Source organism: Lichenostomus cassidix, chromosome Z (genome assembly GCF_008360975.1).
Source record: "Lichenostomus cassidix isolate B80296 chromosome Z, HeHo_3.0, whole genome shotgun sequence".
Lineage (NCBI taxonomy): Eukaryota > Metazoa > Chordata > Aves > Passeriformes > Meliphagidae > Lichenostomus > Lichenostomus cassidix.
In genome coordinates, this window is record NC_139511.1 from 61,666,716 (window position 1) to 61,693,517 (window position 26,802).

Genomic DNA, 26,802 nt, shown 5'->3' on the forward strand with positions numbered 1-26,802 from the left:
TATTTACCAAATAATGTTAACATGGAGGAATTTTTTCAGCATCACCATTTCATGAAGGTCCCTCCATTCTGTTCTTGTAGCTGTTGCTCTGCATCATGCCTTTTCACTGAGCAGTTTGTGGTATCTTCCAAGTCATTGGCCTCAGATGATTCTATCAGTATGGATAACAAGCTTACCCTACCTAGATCTGTTTACCTTACCTTGATCTGAGTTAAATTTAATCTGCCACAGCTGTCCAAAGCTCAGATCATCCAATATCAAACTTCTCCTAGGCATCCTGATACATGGTCATAGGGCAAATGCACGGTCATTTAATTCAGGTAAAACAAGGTGTTTGCCACTCTCTGACAGGTAATTTTGCTAAGCTGATTGATTCCATTAAACCATGGTCCCCCTGTTGTTCCCCTCTGACACTCATTCATCTGATTTTGCTTTCTTACCAAGAAAAAATGTCCTGCATTTGCTTGTTAGTTTAATATCAGCATGATGGACCCAGTGACTGGATATGCTTCTGTACTGAAAGGTACAAAGTGTGGCCATCAGACATGCATACCGTAGGAATGACTGTGTGACTGGACAGTGGACAGACTGTGTGACCGGACAGACTGTGTGACCGGACAGTGTCATCCTACTGTGGTCCTACATGAACCTGGTTTTCTTCCAATGAATTGCTCTGAAGAAAACTTCTACCTATTCACCTTACCTTTCATCTCATGCAGCATTAATGAGTCAGCTGGTTGGCTAAAAAAATTTAAAAAAAACCAACAAAAAAGCCCATAATATCTATTCTAAAATGCTGTAAGAAGTCCTCACGTTATCAGGAGATGTGATGGAGCTGAAATCTCCTTGATGTGGCACAGAAATCAGAAGTCAGGCAGGGAAAGGAGTGTGATATCACAGCAGGAAGGTCAGCAGATCCTTGCTGGACATCTGCAGTCTGGCAGGAGGAGGGAATGTGTCTGTGAGATGTCTACAGAGAAGGACCTGACTGGGCTGAGAAGTATGAGGAGAAAAGATGGAGTGGGTAATTAGAAAGAAAAAGGAGAGAAAAAGGATCCCTGCAAAGATTTAGATGGGTCAGATAAACAGTGAGATGTCAGGGACTGAATGAAGCATCTGAAATGCAGCCTTCATTAATATTTTGGCTGCCTTATCTCAGACTAATTTATTTTATGGACATGGAGAGCTGTTCCTGCTGATGTATTGAGATGATTATCAGGCAACTTTATTGTTTTTTTGGAACAGGAATTCTCAACATTTCTTGAGGCTTTGTGCTGGTTTTCTACATTTCCCTATTTTGAAGACATGAATCACCAAGTCACTATTATTTCTGTGCTATCTATCAGTAAACTTGCAGGTGGTGTTTTTCTTGCCTTCATCAGTCATAGAAGCTATTGCTACCCAGTGGCCTCATGGTCAATTCACATGTTGTGCCAAATGCCACAAGAAAAAGGCTAGAAATTGTGGACAAGAGACTTGTGAGTAGTCAAGTAAGCAAATATCTGGGTGCTCTACAAACTATTATTGGCTACTCCAGAGCAAATAATAAAGAGGAAAGAGCTGATTACAATTACTTAGATTTTATTCTACTTGTTTTCATCTGTATGCTATTCACCAAGATTTCTTATTTGCTCAAAAACAAAAACCCCACCACCGGATATTGTATTCCAGACAGCATAAAGGTCAGGAGGTCCTTTAAGTTAGTGTGTGGCATCCTTCCTCTTCAACATGGCTACCTCCACAAGAGCTTCCAAGGAAAGCCACTCCTGTTCTGGCTTACTCCTTATTGCCAGCATCACAGAAAAAAAAAGATTTTACAGCTGAGAGTAGGGTTTATGCAAGGAAGCTACTGGAAGAAACATGATTATCAAGAGAGATGTTTCATCTTACCATATTACTGATAGTATGAAATAAAATCTGTTGCTTTAAAAGCATACATACTTATCATACATGCTGATAGTACTGCACTTGGCTGAACACCCGCTTGCTATCCAGCCCTTTGTCCTTGTTTGCGTCCAAGAATAATCAGAAGGGATTGGATGGCCAGCATGGGTTGCTGAATAGACTTGCAATTTGTAAGCAAAGATGTCACTGTCCAACTACGCCAGAGTGAATGCTTAGCTGTGTAAGGAAAGAATGTAATGTGTAAGGAAAGAATCTTTTATTCAAGAATAGTTTTTGAACATTCTCCAGTGGTATCTCCAAGGAGACTGCATGCAGAATGTCTTCATTGCTGTAAAGATGTGTTTTGCCGGCCTTTGAGAAAGTTTTGCTAAGGCAGAGGGCCTCTTTGTGCAATGCTCTGTAAGGACACCAGGCTTGGAATGAACATAAATACACGTGACAAATGCAACAGGGTTACCTGTGCTGACAAGTGTAGCTCACTATGAAAACAATGACAATGTAAAATAAGGATTTTTTTTGTGAAGTAATTCTGTATATGAGAAGCTGCAAGCATGGATGTATTCTCATTAGTTTAATGTGGTTTTACTATTAATGCACATTGTTTTGACCTTTAAGTGCATCGGGCACAACAACAGGTTCAGTTGTGTGCAGGCTGTTTGTTCAACTGAGTAACCCATGGTAGAAGCTGTTTTATTAAAAGGGAAGAATCACACCTCTTACTCTGTAAAGCTTAGCCTGTATGTTTTGCTAATCTAAATCTACTCAGTGCAACCATATGTTTGTGTGGCTTTAAAAAAACCATATTTACAATGTCAGACACAGCAATCCATCACTATAATAGCTACTCTGGCAATTGCACTTCAGCTGTATTTTTTTAATTTTGTTGGAAATATGAAGTAAATCCACCAGTGGTAAGGCTGGCGCCTAAGCAAAAGCTCTGTAGTGAGCAGCAGTGGCAAGTGCATCTCTGTCTAATGAAGAGCCTCAGGCCTTGATTCAGAGCTGACCAGATGCACAGTCTCATCAGCTGCGGTGGATTTCACAGCAGAGCTTACATTTGGCAGAGCAAGGTTCAAAGTATGTCCTACCCAAGAGCTGGCACATTTTGATATATCCCCTGGCAATAAGCAAAATAAAGTGTAACGTATCTTATTTACTCTGTGTGTCACAGGGCCTTATGCTGACAAGGGTGACAGTCTCCCCCCGGCACCTGAGCAGCCCAACCTCACACTCAGTCATGGTCCGACGGGCAGCAGAGCCGCTCACTTCAGCACAGACCTGGACACCTCCCTCCTCACACAGCCCGTCTTCATCACAAACACAGGTGTTGGATGGCACTAAGAAAAAGCACAGAGGAAAAACACTCAGGATAGCATCCAAGTCACCAAAAACCCCAAACATCCAGACTAAAATGTTTCCAGGGAAACTATAGGGACTGAAAGCAATTTCCTGGAGGGTGCTCAATACAAGAAAGACATGGACCTATTGGAGCAGGATCAGAGGGAAACAAAAATTATCAGAGAGCTGGAGCACCTCTCCTACAGGGACTAGCTGAGAGAGTTGGGGTTGTTCATCCTGAAGAAGAGAAGGCTCTGGGGAGACCTTACAGCACCTTCCAGTACCTAAAGAGGCTTATAAGAAAGGTATGGACAGACATTTTTGTAGGGCCTGCAATAGTAGGACAAGAGGTAATAGTTTTAATCTGAAAGAAGCCATATTCAGACTAGATATTAAGAAGACATTTTTTAGGATGAGGGTGGTGAAACACAGGATCAGGTCAATCAGGGATTGGTGGATGCCTCATCCCTGGAAATATTCAAGACCACGTTGGGCTAGGCTGTGAGCAACTTGGTCTAGGTGAAGATATCCTGGGTGAATGCATGTGGGTTGGACTAGAGGATCTTTACAGGTCCCTTCCAATCCAAAGCTTTCTGCAATTCTGTCACTCTTTCTCTAACTTAATTACCTAATTCTTTTAGTAATACTAGCTGATATTCAGGTTCAGTGAAAAAACCAGAAGTGGAAACAAATCATGCACTGCTGGGGCTTCCCCTGCTTGGAGAGGCTGATCATTCTTGTGGGAAAAACTTGCTCAAGGTGCCTGAGATGCTGTACTCAAAGGCTTTTTTGATGTTACTGCTTGATTTGGTCCTTGTATCTACTACTCTAGAGCTCAGATAATATATGAGATGAGAGATCTGTTCCTGGACACTAACAAACGCATCATGCAAACCCTTGCAACTGGTATCTATATTTCCATACAGACAGTTTAATGAAGATCAAAGGATCTGCTCCTATAAACAAATGTGTGGAGCTGTATCAGTGACAATCAGGTAAGAAGTTCCACCTGAGATTTATTTTTTGTAACCGTGTCTTTTCTTGGTGCTGTATGCATTTTTTTGCCTGTCTTTGCAGAAGCTCAAGACCATTTTGATTTTTTTTTCTTTCTTATTTTTGTCTGTTCAACCCTGCTAGACAAAACAGATTAACTCCTATATAGTAATCTTTTTATTTTCAAATTATGACAATAACCATGCCTCTGGCTCAGGCACTTCTAAAACCCTAATTTATTACTTCATCTTCCCATTCCTGGCAACCCTCTATTAAATGCAGTGTAGCGCAGGACAGTCAGGGAAAACAAATCAGGGAATTTGAAAACTTCCACTGCAGACAGGTCCAAAAAACAGGAAGAGGGAAGAGACCTCACCTTTAATCATTATATGAGAAACTGGGGAGAGACAGTAGTTTATCCTCAGAAGTACAAACAGCAGTTAGTGGCCTTCCCAGCTAGTATACAATAAGACTTTTAATTCCTAGCCACAGGATCCTGCTGGGGAGACTGCTTGGCAGATTTCAGGAAAGGATTAGTTATTCCTGTGGGCAGTAAGGATTCCTGCAATTGCTGTTTGAAGGAATTTGAACAGGTAGGTACAAAGAGTAGAGAAGGGGTTTCACCCAAAGAAGAAAGTGGACCAAAAGGACGATTCACTTAACAGGGACTAGGAATAAGCTTTTCCTGTAGACAGCACATTTTGTTACAATATCCTGCAGGGTTTTCTTTTCCATGGTTGGAGATTCCTGCCATGTTTGGACACCAAACACTTGGCTGATGGTTTGAGCCAGCTTAGCAGTGGCAGGTGCTTCTGGGAGGCACTGTAGATGCCATACCAGGACAGAACTGCTAATGTGTAAATAGGTATTTTATTCATATGACCATCCTTTTGGTCATATGAACAATTTTGCTTACAATTGTGAAGAACCTCTTACCATTGCATTTTTCCCATGAACGGCATGATCCACATGGTATTTCAGCTGCCTGAGGTACTCCACAGTTTTCTGCATTAGTCAGAGAGTATTTTTTGCCCATGCACTCCAAGGCATGCATCTTGCATACAGTTAAAGCTGTGTTTCTGTTGTTTCTCTGATCTGTAGCACAGGTGTCCAGGGAAGGACTGAAAGCAAAAGCAGACATTGATTATTTAAATGTGCTTTATCTTGGTAAAAATCTTCAAAAGAGATGAGGGAGTGGAAAACATTCAGAGCCTAGTTCTGATTACCCTGTTTATTGAAATACCTCCTAAGAGTGCTGCAAAGAACTCTAGACACAGACATGTGGACAGTTCAGACTTCTTCCTTTTCCATAGGATGCTGCACCTCAGGAGAGTCAAGATCTGTCCCATCTGAAGGACAAGTATATTACTGTCTTTTTGCCATTGACCTCAGCAGCAGTGAGAGAGACTTTAGCTAAAAATATTTCAGATCTCAATTATTCTCTAATTTATGACACATTAATGAATGTAAGTACATATACAGAAAACATTTCTTATGTATATAATTTCATACACAAACATGCACATATATTTAAATATTTTATACATATTTCTTAATGGTCTTCAAATATACTTCAAGATTATTATTCAGATGTTCTTTAAAACCCTCACATTTTCTAAATAATACCTTAAAACTGACCATGAGAAACCCAAGATATTTCTGGAAATACACATACATCTCCACAGAAATTTTATGAAAAACACCCAGAAAAATTGCTTATTTCTTGAAACATAGATAGAGCTTTAACACCCACATAAATGAGCTTTTAAAAGTGGCAATAACCATTCTTGGACTACCTTAAACAGTTTTTACTTTGGGGACAGTTCCAGGAAGTTGCCATCATTTGTATTTCATGCTTAAAGTGTAGGAGGGGAGGAAAAAAACCCTTCCATTACTTCAATTCCAGGAAGTTGTCATTATTTGTGTTTCATGTACCAAGTGTAGGAGGGGAGGAAAAAAAATTGCTTTCCATTACTTCTGATTTTAATCTCAAACTCCTAGCTTTTCCACTTGTTCTCAATGCAATCAGTGGTATTTGTGTTGAATGAAAAAAATAGTGACTATCTGGAGCAGAGCATGCCTGTGCTCTCCTGGATGCACTTTACAGCCACCAGTAAGGTGTTTCACAGGGTACCAGAGAGCAGAGACAGGCTTGCAGGGGATGGAGAACTTTGAAATTCGGCCCCAAAGCCCAATTTTCAGCACAGCTACTCATTTTAAGCTCACAAACACTCTCACTGAAACTTTTAGTGTCTAATAGGCCAGCTCACCTGTAACCTCAGCTAAACAGGTGTTTGGTGAGGAGAAGACACTGATGAGGTACACGTAAAAGGCCCTAATGAGGTACAGGTAAATAGCCCTAATGAAGAAAAGGCAAATGGCCCTAATGAGCTTCATGAGTCTGATTGAAAGGGAGGGTAGAACCCGGTGAAAGTGGCTTGTAGTAGGAAGGAAGAGGAATTTGGAAGATGGAAGTCTAGTAAGAAGGCCATAACTCAAACCTTGCTCACTGGCCAAGCATTCTTTTTGCTTTCTTTTTCCTTTTTACTTTTGCTTTTTTTTTTTTTTAATTTTCTTTTTTTCCTGTGAATTAGGAAGGGGGTTTTGATCTATGAATAAGGCACTAGGGAAAAGAGTGCCTTACTCCAACCCTATTCCAAGCTTTGGGAATGGTTCCTAGAAAGAAGATTTTGAAGACTTTTAAAAGAGCTGGCTTTAGAGAAATTTTAAGCTACCTGTAACATAGTGCATATTTAAGGTATTTAAAATATGGCATGGGACATCATTAGCTGAGCCTGAAAATTTTGGTGCATCTACCTGTGACCAAACATTTTTATTAACTGTATTACATCTCCCAGTTAAGTTAGCATCCTCAACCACAACTGGTCCCTTAACTGCTGTGCTGGGTCAAAATGCCAGCTACTAAATCCGTAGTAAAATTTGTTGCATGAATTTTCCTTAATCCTCTTTGTTAACATAAAGAATGAGGATAACCCTCTTATTCTGAGACACAAGAGGACAGCCCAAGGGATTTGTAACACCAGGCACCTTATAAAGCAAACAGGTGCACTTGTATGCATTATACTGTTGGGTCATCTGGCTGCACAGACTCTAAGATAGTGGAACACTGATTTTTGTGTGAAAGTTATCTTTACAGACAGAAGTATAAGGAAAACTCCTGGTTACATATCATCTTAAATTTAGAATAACAAAGTATGTTCCAGGGAAAGGAACTAATCTGTAATTAAGTTTTTTATTGTATTTCAAGTTCTTCAGACATCTTCTTTACTTGCCTAAGTGATAAATCTCAGTATCTGAGTCTTAAGATCAAAATCTTACACAGAAGACAGCTTAATTTAGCTAAAAATATTAAGTTCAGACCTCTGCACTAATCTGTCTGCTTTGCACCACTTTAGCAACACCAAAAAGAGGAAAGGGAGCTGATTTAACCAGCTGCCAAAGTTTGAACACAGGAGTTCATGGATCATGTGGCCAAACTCTTGATAGAGTTCAATGACTCACAATGTCTTAAGAGTGCTTTACTATAGCTGGGTCAGCAGAAGAAAGACATTTGAGATCAACATGTGAAGATGCATAACAAAAGTATGGAGAATCTGCACTCATAAGAGAAATTAATAATTTGCAGCCATGGCTGAGAAAGGATATTTCCCAGGGATGGGGATATCACAGCAGTGCAATAAAAATTATTAGAGGCAAGGAATAATCCTTGTGTAAAGGGAATGTGAGAAATTCAATACTTTTTACCTGAAAAAATAAGGTTAAGGAAAAGAACAATATTTTACTGAAGCACATATTGTGAGAAATTAAATAGTATCTGTTAAGTCCATAAATACCTTCTCTCCCTTTCACCTGCAATAAGAGGTAGGAAACTTTCAGTGAAGCAAAAAATTCATCACACTGGGAATTATTTTGACTTCCTGGAATTGCATTTGAGATGATTAGTTTTAATATAACACAGTCCAAGAACTCTCAGGAGAGACATAGACGGTATGCAAATAAATTTGGAGAATAAAAAAGAGGGGGATAGTACTTAAAAATTATCAAACCAAATGTTTCACTGTGGAGATAGTTCTTTAGCTACTGGAGGCTGAGGTTCCACCTGTATTAACACACTGTGCTCTGACCCCTTCTATGTGTTGGGGAGAATTTACACAGAGTAGCTGGTGTCCCTCTTTGCTCCCAAAAGGTGGGGAATGCATCAGACCAGAATGGGCTCTAATCCTGGTCACTCCTGAGCTGTGCCTGCACATAATCCAGGAACTGGCCCTTGTCAAAGGTCTACCAGAAACTGCTTTAGCAATTTAGCAGCTCTGGTGCCAGGGATCATCCCTTGCTCTCACTGATGAGGACAGATGTAGCCTAAGGCACCATACCATGAGGGACAAATTACCAGCCTGCTCTAGGGCTCCTGTGCTGTTTTGGACAGTCTCTGTTGCTACTCTCTTGGAAAGTGAAAGGATGGAAGATAGGTCTGAAACCATGGTGTCCCTCAATTCCCACCTGAACTCTTCTTACTCCCAGCTCTCTTCAGAGAAGATGCTGCTGCTGAAAGTCACTGCCACACCAAAGCAGGTTAATTCTGTTCTCTGAGGAAGGATGGGACCAAGATCTGCTTACATGCTTTACTCCTACAACCTGAACAGGCTAGAAGATTAGTCTGCTTTGACAGCTGATGATTTATCCTTCTGTCATTAGATGTATTATTTCAAGACAGTGAAACGATGGCATCAGGTAACAGGGATGACTGTTATCTACATTCTTGCCATTTTGAACATAAAATAAAAACCAGAAACAGGCAAGTAGTAGATTAATTACAAATGCAGCTTCAATGCAGCTTCAATTCAATTCAATAGCAATTTAACTAAATGTAATTCATTTAACTTCCAAGGTTATTGTGACTCTGCCCAAGGCCTGCCCTAACACTGTGACTCCCCTTATATTCTGACCTCAACACATCCACAAACCAGAGAAGGGGTTGCTGCCTCTTTTAAAAAAGTATTGAGAGAAAAAGAGCAGGACCAGACTATTTAAAATATTCAGGTGTTTAAGGATAGGAATAGCATTACATAGCAGAGTTATTACAAACCTGGCACTTACCTTTGCATGCAAGACAATGGCCTCAGACCCTAGGGAATTACCCAGTGGATCTGCATCTGAATTAAGCTCAACAATTTTAATTTTGAGATGTTCAAAGAGTGCTAATTTTGTCTTCAAATCAGAGTCATCATGCAGAGCACTGGCATGTGTGCCTGATGGGAAGTACACATGCTCCACTGAAAATTCTCGTACCTTGAAATCACTTGAGATGACTTCAAAGCTTCTTTATCTTACTACACATGGATAAGACAAATTTGATCTGTTATCCTGGAACTTCCAAACTACTCCACTCAGTCACATAAACTTGGCCAGATTTCATATGTAGAGCTCACACCCACTTTATAAAAGTGACTTTACAGGAGACATCATCCAGTCTGCAAACCAGCCCAGGTGCTGGAATGCTGAGCTCTTTGGCCCATCTGGCCATCAGTGCCATTTGGTCTCAGGTGTCTTTTTGTTATTCCTCTGTTTTGGTTTTCTTACTTTCATGTTTAGCAAAGAGCTGAGAGACTTACTCATTTCCTTACATTATTTCTTCTGTGTTTCTTATTGCAGAACATAGACTTAGATCAAACAGGAAACAGCAAACTCTAATCTGCAAGTCATGAGGTCAGGAAAAGTGACATGACTGGTCTATGAAAACTGCTGTGTAAATGTGAGATGAAATTAGATTACTATGCCTTTCATAACCCCCTAGTGTCTCAGCAGTGAAAAGAAGTGCTTTTTTTCACTAGCTTATTGCTTTTGATGGTTTGTGTCCCAAGGGCCTCTGGTTTTATTTTTTTCCTCAGTCCTCTAAATCTTGAAAATATAATTTTATCTTTTTCCATCTACTTCACAGATCCAGCGAAATTATGCCTTCACCTTCTGTCATCCAACCAAATTCCATCACTGCAAAAAAAGTTCTGACAAGGCAGGTAAGTGATGAACAGAACACTGATAGAGCTGTAAAGCAATCCAAGTGCAATGTCTCCTTCTTATATAAGTAAAGCCTTCTCCTCTGTCATGGACTTCAGTCCTTGACTTGGGAAATTACTTCAGACTTAGGAAATGTAATTGGTCTTGAATAAAGTGGGAATCTAATTGCCAAAATGAGCTTGAACTTACCCACACTCATAGGGCATTTTGCACACACATTGTGACTGATATACTTTCTCCCATGGCTGACATTTAGGCTCTGTCACTTCTGGTTTCACACTGGGCACTGAAGTAGAAGAACACAGTGATATTAAGGGTCAGAAAAACAAGGGGTGTTAGAGGTCTCTAAAATTTTCAGATGCATTTAAAAGGCACTGAATTGTACAATCACGACATAAAGTCACATCACATGGTCATTAAAAGTATCCACTACAGCAAAGTAATCAACACTATTAAAAATATATGATACACTTTGCAAAGTTACTGTTCAGTAATTTATCCATGGTCAATTTATCACCAGTCAGATGGAAAGGAACAGGTATTATGTTAAAGCTTAAACAAGCATCTCATTTCAGTTATTTGTTTCTGCTAAATTTAGCACTGCTGAATCATAGCTGGGAATAGTTTTGTCATTAGGTTTCAGAGTTACTGACTTCACTGTTGACACTAGAAAAGCTAAGGTTCCAAACCCCAATGTGAACCCAAATACATTTATATACTGATGGTAACAAAAACTATGTGTTCCATGATCAGTCCTCAGTTTGTACCAAAATAATAGTAATTCCTAGGGAATTTTAATCATTGCAGATGTACTGTTCTTTAAGTAGAGAGTTGTACTCCAAATTTAGCTACACATTTCTCTGGAGGTTAACATGTAACATGTTAACAGCAAGACTTTGCTAAATCCATACAGACACAGTTTCTAAGGTGGTTTTATCCTGACTTTTTTTTTTTGGTTTTTGGTTTTTTGGGGCTTTTTTCTTAGATGATATGTCTGTCAGTATGAAAATGTAGTACTCCAGATTGTTGCCTTTCTTAAAAAAGATTAAGACAGATTAAGACTTGCTAAGCAAAACAGACAGACAAATTACCAGAGAAGAAGAAGAAAAGAAAAAGAAAGAGTTGCAGTGCATTGCAATACAGATGGCAGGTATAACCCTGTCTTCCTGAAGAGGGAATGTTTTCACCAAAAAATCATTGCATTTTCTCCATTCCCTGGGTAGTTAGTTGCTGTGGCTAGCACAGGTCTTTCCCACAGGAACTCTTCTTGTGTTTTGTAAATAAAGATAAAGTTTGGGTGTTGTTGGAGCAGTGTCCCAGAGCTTGGACAGTGCAGGCCTGGCCAATCAGGCCTGGGGGAAGGCTTCTGACTGACCAATCTGGGTGACTTTTGAGAACTCTATATATGTGATAAAATCAAAACAATAAAGGTCATTCCTTCTTGCCACTGAGAACTAGTGCTTTCATTAGTCTGTTAGCTGCTCAACAGCAACAGGTTGTATCGTGACTAAATACTCCTGTCCAAATATCTGTATGCCACTGTGTCTGTGTATACTTATCTTCATAATTTTTACCCTTATCTCATACTCCTTGACGTTTTAACTGTTATTGATCAAATTGTTGTCCTTTATTTTTTTAACTTTAATGATAATATAATGCTCCCATATAGCCAAACACAAGCTGTGGGGTTTTTTTTAATGAGGGAAGGATTTGAAACTTTCCAATCATTGCTGGAATTTGAGAATGTGATGTTAGCAAAAAAACCCAAAAACCAAATGAAAATCAGTCACTGAGACTATGCTTAAATAAGTGGTAACAGCAGTTCAGCATGGCTGGCTACTCAGGCAGTTTGGGAGCACTGAGTCGTTTACGTGCAGCTATTCCTTCTGAAATCACTACACGTCCCGCTGATGTGTTTATGACAGCAGATGACTTACACCAGGAATCTCACAGGACTGTTGCCCTTTAAAGTCTAAGCCTGACTGTCACCTTCCTCCTTCTGCAGGTGAGGCAACATCAGCAGCACTGACTGATAAGGAGAGGACAGACAAGAAGTGTAGGAGATGTGCGTAATCTCCTGCAGCAGGGGCTGTTGTCCCCAGTAAAGGGTCTCCCCAGGAGTGCAAGAACATCCGGGATCTCGGGTGAAGATATGGCAGGCTTGAAGCACAAGCTGCTTGGGTGCCTCTGTGCCACTGATCAGCATCACAGCAGTGCTCAAGAGAAATTCCTGTCTGTCATCTGTGGTTGGAAAAGATAACAGACAGAGCTGCTGGAAGCTATAGCTCGTTTCCCTTTCTGCCACTGCCTGCCCATATCAAAACAGAGCTTAAACAGCTGTCACCATGAACTTAAAGCAGCATTTTCCCATTACTTCCAGTTCCTGGATATTTACTTTGTATCAGCTGTCTGACTGCCAGATCACCAAAAGGAGTCACCTAGCTCTTTCTTTCTCTGTCACAAGAGGCTCTGGTGCACTGAACAGCTTCCAAATGGAAAAACTCTGAGGTGTAGATCATCTGGTGGTGGTGTTATACAGTGTGTGAAAAGTGAAACATACTTGAGCAGCAGAATAGAACAACATAAATCCCAGGCAATCTCTTAAAACAGTGACAACACTCGATAGCAATAGGGGAGTGGGAAGCAAAATACTTCAAGGAAACTTCAATGAAATTACTTGAGGCATCTTGTTTGAACAGAGCACAAAAACTACACACCTGTGTTTTCTGCGCTTTTTGCTGGTGATGTAAGTATGGCTTCGCTATCACTATCTCAGCAACAGCTCTGTCTATATCTTAACTACCTAAAGCTTAGTTGTTCCAGGAAAGAAACACCTGCATTGTACTTGAGGAATGCAGTGGCTTACCTGGTCTCTTGCACTGGATAGTCTTCACATCAGGAGACCACTTGAGGCTGGGCTCACACAAAATCGAGTGTGGCCCTTCCAAGTGCATGCCATGAAGGCAAGACAGAGTTATTCTCTCACCAATCTCATACACGGGTTTCCATGGCTCTCCTTGCAAACCCCCCTCCATGTCAGGCAGGAGACAAGCGATTTCTATGGATTGAAGCATTTGAGACAGCCACAGTAAATCAGTGGACTGCATAAAGCAGTTACGTATTTTACCATCTCCAAATCCTTAACATTGAATGGTTAGGTTAGCTGACTTTCCTGTAGAAACGTATCAGTCAGGATATTGACTCATCACACCAGTCAAACATGCAAAACTAAGGACACAGTTAGAGTATCTTCTACTGGCTGCAGGTGCAGCCCTAGCTGTATGAGGGCTTCCCTCTCCTTAGGACCCATGTTTCTGTTGAGGGCTCCTACTAGGCAGTAGCATCCTAGTAGAGGGACATCACACATACAGGACCCTGGGAGACCATGTCCTGGTACACATAGATGGCCTCTAAACAGTGTGAAGTAGCATTTGTGGGCAGTCAGTCCTGCTTGGAAGGAGGAAAGGATGCTGTTGAACTGCAGTGCTGAAAATTCTCATGGTTCTTGCATATTGCCCTAGGACTGAAGTAAGCAGCAATGTTTGTTTCCACAGGAAGTAACTCCTGGGCTGGAATTAAGTCTCCCTCAGTTCCAGCCGTCCTCAAAACTAGACTTTATGGGTGTGTTTCTAATTCAGCATTACAATATCTGGATTCACAACAAAAGTCAATTTAGACCTGATTGTGTCTAGGGAACTGGGAAATACAGGTGCGTCTTTTCCACTGTTGTAGCTGGAAAGCAGATATTCGGAGATGCTCCACTGGAATTCAGAAATGGAGTTGTATTTCAAATAAGAATCAATTAGACATACCCTGGCAATATCTCTCTCCAACTTGCCACTGCAAATTACTGCCACACTTAGCAACAGGATCACCAACAAGAGAATATCCGTGTTTGCATGCATAAACAATGCTTTTCCCAACAGGGTATGAGTTTTCAGCATTCTGAAAGAAAGTGAACAGGTGAAATTTTGGATATAAAATAGAAGAACTACCAGCAGCAGTGAACTCCCTTTGATTCCAGAACACAGTAGCTGAGGACAGGGAGCAATATTGCTACTCTATGATGCACTGATGAGGGAGTCTAGAACACAGGGGTCAATCTTGGTTATCAATAGTCAGTAAATGTGATCAAAAGGGAAGAGTGCTCTCCTGATTGTGTATAAACAAAATTGAAAATATGGCTCTTATCGAGCATTAGCAGGGCAAGATAAGATCTTGAACAGCCTTGGGCTGGGGGAAGATCAGTGGAGAGTATATGGCTTTGCCAGTTCTTAGGATGGCATGTTACCAGCTTTCTAAAGGTTAACATGATGGACTTGAAGACACAAGGTTTTTTTCTCATTTTATATCCCACTGTCTTCTAAGGAGAGATCTTATAAAAAATTGAGACTACTCCATGAATTGCAGGGTTTTACCTGTAGTTTGTGAACCAAAAATATCAATGTAGGAGACAATTACTGATTACCAAAAAAAACCCCAAAAAACAATATATATACATATATATATATCAATATATATATATATATATCACTAGCAAAAGAGGGAGAACAAAATTTTGGATCTTGCCTCAATTGAGCAGAGGTAACTAATGGATTTTGGACTAATCCTTTTATCTACTTATTGAACAAAGAGACTTATGACAGCCTGATAACATGAAGAAGGCATAATCCATTCCTCCAAGGGAGGAATTTAGTTTCCATTGTTAAACAGGCTTAAGCTATGGTAAGCCAAGTACCTTGCCAGGTTGTTTTTTCACCAGGGAACAAGACAGTGTAATAGAGAGTTACAGAGTGAAGATGCCTCAAACCTGTTCATGATTTTGTTACAGAATTCCTGGATGACTGAGCATTTTTTCTCTCTAGTTTGCTGTGATTTTATATGTAATCCAGGTGGCTCAGAAAATTTTGAACACATACATGGAGTAAAGGGCAAGTAGATGGCTTTTCTCTGTAGGTACCATGGTCCAGAAAAACAAAGATTTTGTTCTGGTTTTGGAGGTGGGATTTTTTTGGTGTTATCTAATTTTTAGTATGAAGTTTTGGATACTGCCATGTAAACTTCAGACAGTGAAAAATGCTGCTAGAACAGCTATACACTTGATCAGATACTAGGCTTGCCAAGAGAAATACCAATTTGCAAGTGAACATCTACATTAATTATAGAAAAGACATTGCAGGTAGGGATAGAACAGATAACAGAGCAATAGAAATAACTTACTTGAACAAATCCATTTTCTAAGAGAGGAGGAGGTGAACAAAATTCTGTAGGATTTGGGGATAAATTGAAACAGTGTGGTTCAATCAAGCTATGAAGCAAACAAAAGTACAGTTTAGTTTGAATTTAGCCTTCTTTCAAAATGCTACACTTCTCAGTGAAGCCCATTTTCGAGACTATTATGCGTGCATTTACATCATGATTATACTGAAATCAGGCTATCCAAGAAAGTGGTAAATAGAATGCTGTCAAGTTTACTGGCTTTTACCCCATTTTCTAGCCTTATCTTGTATGACATTCACAGCTTCTGAATTTTGTTTTCTTTTAACTTAAATAATAAAGCACAGTAAATTATCTCCCTGAATTCAATAGTTTATGCACCCCTCTTAAACAAATTTTTAAATCTTTCAGCAGTTGTGTTCTGAGTGTTTTTTATAACTTACCGAAGATGCTGCAACTCTTCATCTTCACATGCTCTGTTTTCATGCTGCTCTCCCAGGCAGGCCTTCCCACCACCCTGTGGGGAGGGATTGTTACAGGTTCGACTCCTCGATTTCCTTCCCCCTGAACAAGGATTCCAGGAAGACCAGCAGCTCCAGTGTCCATCAACAACACCTGTGCAACATTTGGAAATATTTGGTTTATCATAAAAACCACTCCCTTTAAACCACTCTCTCTTTAAACTATTCCCTCTGAGTGGTTTAAAGGCATAGGCTGTTCAGTGCTAATGATGGCTCCAACTGTGCCCTTACAGAAAATTCCAGATTGCAATAATCCAATCTTCCACCTTTTCCCAACTTTTACATTAGTAAAATTCCACAAAGGCTATAGATTATCAGTGCCTGAGAGAATATAAAAACAGCTATCAGCTACTTCTAATTACAAAATTAAAAAGCAAAAAGATTTTTAAGTCACTGATAACCAGTTTGGTTGCATTGAGCAGTTAGTACCGCCCACTGTATTTAACACAAATAATAAAAACAGTTCTTTGCCAAGGACTGTTTAGACATGCTAACCAAAGACTCAGGCTTGGCATGACCCTCCCCATGCTGTTTGTTTGCAGTGGTATCTCAGCCTAGCAGCCATGGAAGGGGTGTGCAGTGGGACAGACAGACTCTGGAAGCAGGAGAGCACATTTTATCACTTCTAAACTCTCACAGGTTTGAAGAGTGCTGACCTGGCTGATCTTGCACAAGAGTTCCCAGCTCACAAGCTGCTCCAAAGGTGTAAGGTTTGCAGTAACACACACACTGTGTTCCTTCCACAGCTGCCTCACCACCATTCTGGCAAGGCTTACATTTGCAGGGATCATTTTCAGACATATATTCTTCAATGGCTTGTTTCAGGTAATGCTTTTTGACTGAGGAGCAGGGAACTTCCTTTACCAGCTCGTATAATGGTGTTAGCTACACACAATAGAGAAACGTGCATATTAAATAGTTACGATTGGGATATAAGTTTATAAGCATATTTCATCACACAAAATGGTTTGTGACATATGCTTCTGCACACGTGAATTTGCACATTAGATGTTCTAATTTGCTAACTAGCTAAAATCTTATGTTAGTATTTAATATTATCCTTTTTATGAAAAGCCAGCTCTGTTTAAAAGCATCCTTTAAAGCTATAGGTATATCAGTTATGTTTAAACATATTTGAGCTATGAGAATACAGTTGAGATAAAAGTATAAAACAGACCACCAATTTACAGTAGCTTGGATTCTCACCCAGCTGTTCCCAGCATTAAAAAAAATTGGACATTTAAAGAGTCCACTATGGCATTTCATTTAACAGGGATCAAAAGTTACAAAAATTGAAAATATTTTACCTTACACTGCCTATTTTATGATATTAAGTGTTTTTAAATTTAGCTGAAGACCTCCTGACAGAAATATTTGGGGTTTATACCATTCTTGTGTATGTGGGCAGTTCCCAAAAGGGACATAGATAAGCAGCAGTGAATAGGGCCATGCCCAGCTCTGAACTGTCTGCCTTGGAGAATCTCCAGTTATGCTAAACTTCTGGAGGCAGACTGAAGGAGGAGAGATTAAAGGTATATGCAGAAGCTGGCAAGTGAAGTGGAAGCCACACAGACATGCCCACATGCATTTCAGGAAAGGGGCTATCTCAAATCTGGTCTTTCTCCAATGCTAACGTGACCCTCTATTCATAACCCGAACTACACTAAAGTCATCAAAGGCTGGTATTGACCTGCCAATTGACTTAGATTTGTGTTGCAGCTGATCATATTAACTTCATGGCATTTTCTTCCTGAGCACTTTCCTTTTTTACGAAGTGACCTGAAAACAAAATGAGTGTAGACTACACTACGATTAATCACCAGCTGTAGCTTAATAATTTCTCCCCTTGAGGTGATCCCATCTGCTCACTTCTGCTTCAGGAAAATAGCCTTACCTTTCTTTTAATTACTCTGGGATAATCTGTCACTGATCCAGCCCACGAGGTGTACATCCGACTGTTTCCAGCAGGATTATCTAGCTCTAGATAACTTAGGCCAGCAACAGCACCTGGGCTTCCTCCTTCTATGTAAGGATCTCCTTTAATCTTTTTACCACTGGTTCCTGTAGATTCAGGATAGGAAATACATAAAATATAGGTAGTGCTATGTTTACAAATGGAAATAGAAACAATACACAAAAATTATGCTAGCAAGTAGGGAAAGAACTCACTGGTGCAATTCAACCACCTGTTGTGCCTGGAACAAGAGGTCCTAAACTAATTATATATAGGAGATATCTGTTTTTGCAGGTATCTTGGCAGCTCTAACTTTACATGTCTAGAAAAGTGCTATTCACTGGGAAAGCATTAGCAATAACTGATGAGTGCTGGAGAGCCTTTTAAACCAGGCACTAGATGTCTGGGTTCAGCATGTTGGGACAGAATTCAATGAAGTTATCATCACCTGCTCCTCTTTTTGACAGCTGTTTAAGACAAGATGAAAGACGGATACATGACAACTGTATGAGTCACCATTGAATATTTACCTGAAGAAGTCTGTAGCATTTCATCCAGTTTGGTGCATTCTGTTTTCTTCTTTTTCACTATGAGAACATTATAGCCTGATGAGGTACACTTGGAAAAGTCTGTTATGCTGAGACCTGCAGAAAAACCATCCATTAACAATATTGTACACAGAAAGTGGGTTGGATTAACTTCTGAGTTTCCCACTATCTAGAAAGGTCATGAAGTATTACATTTACACTAGAAGGTGACTAACTAGTATTTGTGTGCTGTGGGAAGATCTACACAGTTGCTAAAGCTTATGGATGAAGGTTGAGAGGTGTGAGATGTATCTGGGAACAGTTTACTGTATCATTTATTTTCTCAGCTGTCCCTAATTCTACAGCACTGCTCCAACTGATTACCATCGTAGGTGCCCCTGTAGTGTTTGCTCTGTTTGTTATTTATTCTGCTTTACACAGTTTTACCCAGCCTTCATCTCCATGTAACCTTCAAGTATTAACATTGTTTGAGGTTTACATTCAAGTTTAGCCTGAGGAGGTCCTAAACTGACTATCAAAGTTTTGCCACCCAGAACACTGCAGGTCACAAACATGGATCTAGAACTAAATGCTGTGGTTTGAGCACATTTTTTGGTATTCTTTTTTTTTTTTCACCCATGAAGAGAATATGGTAACTTGTAGAAGTCTCTTACTTGATTTTAGACATTAGCTGGAAAAACACACATATAAGTTTTTATTCTTGATTATTGACTTTGCTTTCTGCAACAAATACCCTAGTACTCTACCTTGTGCTTTCATTTTGTCAGTATCCATATAAAAAATAACTTTGTAATGTCCTCCTAGAGATCCAGAGTGAAAGAAATGAGTTCCAAAATGTTCAATAAGTCTTCGGTAAACACTGTACTCATAGACGACTGGAAGGCTGAACAGTTCCTTCCAGAAAGGCTCCGCAAGAGAGAGAAAGTCTGGGCGATTGTTAATAAACTGAGCAACTTCCACACTGTTCTCAACAACCATCAGCTGTTTACTCTGGGGAAAGGAAAAGCCATCAGTCATGCTCCATGTCACTATCAGAGTGGCTCCTAATAGCCAGATGGCACACACATTCTATTGGCAACTAACCAACAGCTTTACAGAGCTGTTAGACATATCTTAGCAACACAGTGAATGCAAAAAGAACACCCTGCAGTCATGAAACAGCATTGGACCTTCATTTATAATTGCTGCAACACCTTTCTTTTCCTCCTGCGTACTTGAAAACTAGCATAAGGACAAGTGAGAAAGGAGAGTATCACTCTTCAGAACTAATGGTGGCTTCCAGAATCAGAAGCCTGGCTGGCAAATCACAGGCACTGCATTTGTTCTTTGCATCCTGTTTTGTCTAGGTAAGCTTTTTGTTGTAATGGGCTCAAGACATTTTAAGGATGCTGCTTAATTATAAATTCCTATATGCCTATACAATACTGTTCGCTTCAGACTCTCAGAGTTGCTTTTGAACTTGGTTATGATGATTCTCAAAATACGTTATTGTTAGTGTCTGCTTGGGGGCCATAAAATTCATACATTTGTACCTGATTTTATTTGCTGTAACATAGAGATTGTACTTCATAATTGAGAATTACTCTCAAATTATTTATCTAATGCTCCTTTATAAATAAGTTAAAGGCATAATCACTGTGACCTCCTGGCTGTCAATGACATAAGACACCTCTCTTAATGGAGTTCTACTAATGGAAAATGCATTATAAAATAAGTTAATTTTAACCACATAATTATTTCAATCATTTTGCTCCAAGATACTTACGAAGAGGTAGCAGAAAAAAAGCAAGGAGGCAATAAACCACTTGAAAAACAGGAAAAGATGAATCAATTATGAGAAGAAGCCAATGATTTCCCCCTTAAATAGGGAGAAAACCAGATAGTAAATACATAAATTACTACTAAATAGGTAAGATGGTAGAAGTAGAAACAGCAGCAAGCAAAGTGATCTCTTTGTAAAGGTTTTTTGGGATATTTACTGTCATGCACTTTGTGCCAAAAATGTCTTTATAAAATAAACATTTGCATATCACTACAAAAACATATGAATACAATGATTGAAATATTTCTGCAAAATACTAAGCCACAGTGACAACTTATACATACCTTTTGCAGATTTTCATTCTCTGAATTAATGTATCTGTTTGAATTTTCATATTTCTCTACGCATTTCTTATAAGACCAGGTGCTGTTGAAAAACTCATAACTGAAGTCATTCTGAATTTTAACCTAGAAGGTGAAAGAGAAGTCTGTATGAAGAGCTTCATGTAGGATTTAAAAATTGTAACTTACAGAGTAGAGTAAGGCCTTACTGATGTAAAATAAGCTGATGTGTTTTTTGAGGGTGAATCCATTTAGATTTCATAAAAAGTACTGCACACTATTGGAAAAGCACAGAAAAGTATTCATTCATCTATATACACATATATCAAGTATTTACACTATGAAGTAAAGTGCATTATGGATTGTTTGGCATGCTTTTAATAAATGTGAGACAAACCAAATCACTGAGACACTGACTTCATAGAAAACATCTCTGAAAGATCTATGCAAAGCCCACCAAAGCCCTGTATTTTACCCCCAAAGCATTTCTTAGGGTGATCCAGGCCACTACTTACGCTAAGGCGATTAGCTTCACATTCAGTCTAACGGTGAGAGATTTAGAAATCACATCTAAGGAATTAATCCTTTCTCTTTTTTCCTTTTATTTTAGCAAGATACACACCAATTTGTATTTCAAAATAATAAGCAACTGCAGAGAGGGAACAGGTGTCATTAAGCTGTGTTCGGGGAGACGTACATGCCAAGGGCCCCTGCAAGTTTTGCATCATTCTCCCAGTTTTAATCATGACTGCAAATACAAAGTTGTGCTTAATGGAAACATACCTGAAAATTATAAGCAAGAACACTTTCACTCAGCCTGTAGTATTCTCTCCTATCCCCACTAAAGACCTTTCTGCATTGTCCTCCAAAGCTTTTTGTATTAACGACTCTTCCCTTAGTTTCACCAGTAATAATGTCGAAGCTACAAGAAGAAAAAATATGTCATTAAGACAGAGACAAAAATTACAGAGCCATTATAACTGAATGGTGTATCTGCAAATCATGATCACAGGCTGATTTAGCCTGATGAATCACAGGTAATTTAGTCTATCACCTGATAGACTTCTATACATGCAGAACTGCAGTATGCATAGCATATTACAACATTGAAAGTGAAATGCTGGTCTTGATTTGTCAACAAAAATTAAAGCAATTCATTATCTCTATAGATTAAGACATTCAGACCTACCTCAACTTATTTTAAGTTTCATTGTTTGAACAATTACTGCAACACAGAAGCAACATGGCATCCATCCCAAATTGTGGAGGGTTTTATTATACCCGAAGTATTGCATAACAAGTGATAAAGCAACACCAAAGAAACTTCAGACAATTATTTTGCAAGGTTGTAGCTGGGATGTATAAACAGAAATCCGTACGAATCTAGAGTACTAAATGCAGTAATGAACAAAAAGAATGAGCCTTGCTGGCTCATTTTTTCCATGCTGAAGATCATGTGTTATTAGTTGAAATTTAATTTCATATCTTAATAGCTGTTTTTCAACAGCAGGAACAAAAGACTGAAAGCTTTATTCTGAGCTTCAGATCAAAGGAACTGTACATCCTGCACTGAACCATTGGCATGGTGGAAGCAGTTGTACTGAACATTTCTGCATATAGGATGTTTTACTGTAAAGTGCAGGAAGTCTTTCTGTGCACCCAGAGCTTGTAAGTACATGAAAATGTAAGTACATTTGGCACCAGTACTACTGAGCCTGGCACAGGACATTACCCTGCTCCCGTCAGTTCTGAATTCGGAGGCGTTTTGTCAATATCACATACGGTTTTCTTCTCTTCACATCGATCTTCATCTGCACCATCCTCCTCACAGTCCTGATCGCCATTGCACACTAGGGATCTGCTAATGCACTGACCTAAATCAGAACAAACGTGCATGGGGAAAGAAGTGTTTGTTAGTTTAAAAATAGATCACCTAAAATCAAAGCAGAAGTCTTATTTATCTACTACATTAATTAGCGTATTCATTCCCGTGATGAACAGCCTGTGCCCATGAGACCTTGTGAAACATTAAATGTAGCCATAAAGAAACAGTGCATAGCACACTCAAGAGAGCCATAGCCATTCAACGCTTTTGATATATCAATGAAACAGTTGACTTCTATTTCCTAAGCTTTCACCCTTTGACCCAATCACTTGTGATTAACTATGATTGTCTCCCTAGCAGCACCAAAACATGTTTATCATAGTCTTCTGTAATAAATGCCTACCTACAAGATAATGTGCTCATCTGTGAAGGTAATGGGAGCGGCTTGGATACATTTTATGGAGCATTAGTTTCCATGATCCAGGTCATTTCATGTTTGGATATAACCTAGAACAGCTTCAAGATATCAATCTAAGGTTGCATTCCTTAACTACCTTCTTATAATGAAAAAAACCTGTTCTCTGGGGCAAACGAGTAAAGCAGAATGAGTTAGAGAGGTATCAGGCTTTATAGTATCTTCAATGCCCTGCAATGCTCCAGATGAAATAGCTGAGGCTGGAAACAAAGGAAACGTTCACCTAAGTCAAATTTATCTGTAGATGAAGAATTCTGCAAATACATTGCCCATTTACTAAAATGGAAAGATAATAAGGTTGTTTTCATTACTAGAAAATATTGAAAATTATCTTGGACAGTACCTGAGAAACACCTGAACCGATCACCACAGCCATCTTCTGTTGGGCATCCCCTTGTGGGGGTGCACGGTCTTGTTTCAAAGGCATCCCCAGAGCAGGGGTTTCCTCCATACTGGCCATAAACTGCCACTGTCCGTCTCCGAATCTGAATGCAAATCAAGGGAGATCTTAGGAAATCCAAAAGCAAAGCTGGAATAGTTCACTACTGTGAAGACAATGCTACTCCACACATTCACTATTTTTTCTAAGAACAACCATGCCTGGTCGTTCTCACCAAATGGTAGTAAACTCTCAAGTCAATAGAACAACCACCCTTTTATCTATAAGGTCTTTAGAATGATGCATAAGCTTGGCTTGGTTTGTTCAAAAATCTAATATGTAACTGAAGTCAAGAGAAAGCTGCTAAGAAATTTGATTTGTTTTTTTACATTTTTAATAGGAACAACCATGCCTGCTATGAATTTGCCAAAGTTTTTCAAAGTAAACAGCATCATTAAGGAAGATGATAAAATCTTACATCAAGTGGGCTAGTTTTTGTTTCTAAAGAAAGTTTCTAAGCACTGTCTCATGGCACATCTTTAATTTTGACTAATCCCCCTTAATTGATGTAACATCAAAGTAAATGAGAAGGAAAATCAAAAGCAAGTGTCTTGCACATCAATAGAGTTGCAGTGAAAAATCATCAACTTATTTTCATTGAAGGTAACACTTTGCAACCAAGTTTTCTTCCCTTGTGACATGATGCCACTAATGAAAAATCAGTGGAATTGGTACAAAGCAGCATCAGTGGAAGAATTTCTGAGTTTACCAGAAAGTTCAGCTGAGCTTTTTTTAAATTATCAACAAAATAAAAAGAGTACAAATTATTTTACAAGATGAACATCATAGCTTTGAAAGGAAACATATTGGGACAGACTGGAGGATTTATCTTCTGAGTTCTTTGCTCTTCAGCCTTCTTGTTCTGCTGGGGCTTTTGTCTGACACCTGATTTGGGACTTTAAAGATACAGTTCAGACTCCTCAATTACTGGTGCAAAAGTACATGCTTATGAGGTTATGTGTACAGAAAATATGTTTCCATCTATACCTGGTTTTGAGTACAGCCATTGCACTCAGACCACGGGCCAAAAGAATTCCAGCGGCAATGGACTGGAGAGAAAGGGCTTTCTTCCCGGTGTCTGTGGTGATGGTGTCGGCATTAAAGAAAAGGAAAAAGAGAGAGAGAGAGAGAGGAGAATCATCAGGGATTTCCATCCATAAGCATGACTGCAAAACTTACCTAAAAGGCAAAGCAGACTTTCAATAACAATTAGGGGCATGACTAGATTTTCTACAAAACCACTTGGATTTGATTTTCATCTGTAAGAATGAAATCAGTCCCAGCTTGAGATTTCTGGCCATTGAAATGAAGGAACTAGGCACATTCACGTAGCCTAAAGATCAGCAACAAAACAGCCAATATCCATGGGAGGCATTGGGGCCTGACCTGTCCTGGGGATTGGGGCTGGCTTGGGGTAAGCTGTGCTGTGTTTCACAGACATGGGTTGCTGTGCCTCACACCACCACTGTGGTCTCTCTTCCCCAAGGATGGCTGACTCTTCTGGGCAGAAGTTAGGACACCAAAGGACTGCATAATGCCTCACTGCTGTCACCACTGGTGGCAGTGGCACAGCTGACACCAAACAGCGAGTATTTGTCCCAGGAAATATATGACAACCCTTTGCAGCCTTGCCTCACATCATGCACCTCAATTATATGTGCTTAACCTTTAGCATGTAATTTATTAAATAAATATTCACCTGAGAAATGGGGGTATGGAACCTGCAACTTCAAACAACAGAAAAATCCCCAGCACCTGAAAAAATAAGTAAAAGCAAATTTACTTTGCTTTTCTAATTTTTCCTCCTTTTTTTAGGTCATGCAGCTGTTCAAGGTTTCTGCAATCTATACACGAGTCAGCTAAGAAATAAAAGAAAGTCACACTGATTTTCTCAGCTTTGTTGTGCAAGCTCTTGTTTTTTTTAATTTTCTTCTTTCTTGCAATGCTGTCCAATTACTTTTTCAGCTATTTCTCCACATAAATTAATATTTCATTGCACTTTGCATATTCACTTCAGCAGTACAAAATAAGTAAGCAATTGTCTTACCTTCATGTTAGACAAAATACTCAGATATACAGCAATTACCAGAGAAAATGCACTTCCAGCATTTTCAATTTGGGAGCCAAAGGAGTCAGTCAGTCTGTCTGTTGCTGTTCATCTCTTCTCACTCTGGCTTGCTCTTCTGCTTTTCTTTCCCTAAAAGGGGTGAATATTGCCAAGGAATTTCAACCTTAACCCATCTAATTCTCTCCAGGGACACAGCCTGCTTTGGGAGCTGCTCACTATTTTTAAAACATATAAATCAAGGCTTGGATATATTAACTGGGGCTCACAGAAAATTATGAGAAGCACTTTCTGAAAGAAGAATCATCTTTTCTTTATCTTCTCCCTCATAGTTTCTTTCCTCTGAACAAGACTTTTCAGAGATCCCAGGCCACATGCACTACACCACAGCTGAATTCACAGCTGCAGCAGGAAGAGTTGCTCTAGAATAAAGCTGATGTTGCTAAGGTTTCATTTTAAGCACAAATCTTCATTCTCCAATTCTGAAATCATGCTGATTTTTGTGTATTAAATTTCTCTCTGAAAATCAGCTTATGGATCTGAATGCAAATTTTGGTCAGTTCTGGCCTGGTTCTGCAAGGTTTTTTTTTTGAGATACTCACCCAGAAGAAAGAGCACTTAATTTTCTCTCTCCTCACCCTACTATGTCCTCTTACTTTTAGTTTTGAACTTTTCGCTTTTCAGAGCTGATCCATTGCAGTAACAGCATGAAAATGCTACCACTGGGGAAATTTACCTTAATTTACTCTAGTGTATCCTTATAAAGCCCTCATGGAAAAGCAGCACCCCTTCTGTGTGAAGACTCCTCACATGTTAGATCTCAGATACTACACCAATTTTGAACTACTTACACCATCCTCAGAAAACTAAATGCTTCATGTCACAGTATCACTACATGGTGAGTTCTAAGCCCTGCACTCTGTTGGCATGGTCTGCTTTCCTTAAGAAGATGCCTAGATCTTGGGTCACACTACTCCATTAATGTGAGGGATGCATATATCCACTCCTCAGAGCCTATTTAGATGAACCAGAGCCTGTCGTAGGGACTTTTCAGGTTTCACAACCATGAATCTCTGTGATAAGGCAATTCGCTGACTTTCAACATTTCTGCACATATTTTATTGCATTTAATCAAAATCCTCATGCTCCAATTTAGTTTATGACCAATTTTTGCAACACTGACAGTGGTCATTTGCCTATGAAGGAAATTATTAAAACTCAGTTAAGACTTTTAATAGCTGCCCCAGAATACAAGTACTACAAAGAATATTTTATCTATCCAGACATATGTCTCAATCTTTCAGTCAGCTGTTTTAATGGCTTAGATAGCAATTTCACTTTCTGTAAGTGTATCATTAGCTATAATAAGCTTCAAGATAAATA

The 26,802-nt window shown here is 39.3% G+C and overlaps 1 protein-coding gene and 1 long non-coding RNA gene across 3 annotated transcripts; one reads left to right on the plus strand and one right to left on the minus strand.

Annotated features, from left to right (window-relative positions):
- Nucleotides 1–1,564: 1,564 nt before the first annotated feature.
- C7 (complement C7) lies at nt 1,565–25,591 on the minus strand. The gene is made up of 18 exons (XM_085042999.1): nt 25,402–25,591; nt 25,054–25,109; nt 24,342–24,417; nt 23,259–23,400; nt 22,348–22,489; nt 21,399–21,537; nt 20,619–20,741; nt 19,259–19,502; nt 18,495–18,608; nt 17,905–18,071; nt 16,667–16,895; nt 15,933–16,104; nt 15,493–15,580; nt 14,085–14,217; nt 13,139–13,330; nt 10,462–10,558; nt 5,173–5,357; nt 1,565–3,242 (listed from the first exon to the last, which is right to left on the minus strand). Exons 1-18 carry the CDS (start codon nt 25,405–25,407, stop codon nt 3,055–3,057), a joined length of 2,493 nt encoding a protein of 830 aa, XP_084899125.1. The 5' UTR covers nt 25,408–25,591; the 3' UTR covers nt 1,565–3,054.
- LOC146425049 (uncharacterized) lies at nt 3,237–13,145 on the plus strand. 2 transcript variants are annotated; one of them, XR_014846942.1, is made up of 3 exons: nt 3,237–4,238; nt 8,779–10,271; nt 12,278–13,145. It is a non-coding gene; the product is annotated as an uncharacterized LOC146425049 (long non-coding RNA). The 2 variants fall into 2 exon arrangements; XR_014846943.1 differs by lacking the exon at nt 3,237–4,238 and having other exon boundaries at nt 6,808–8,988; nt 10,196–10,271.
- Nucleotides 25,592–26,802: the final 1,211 nt, after the last annotated feature.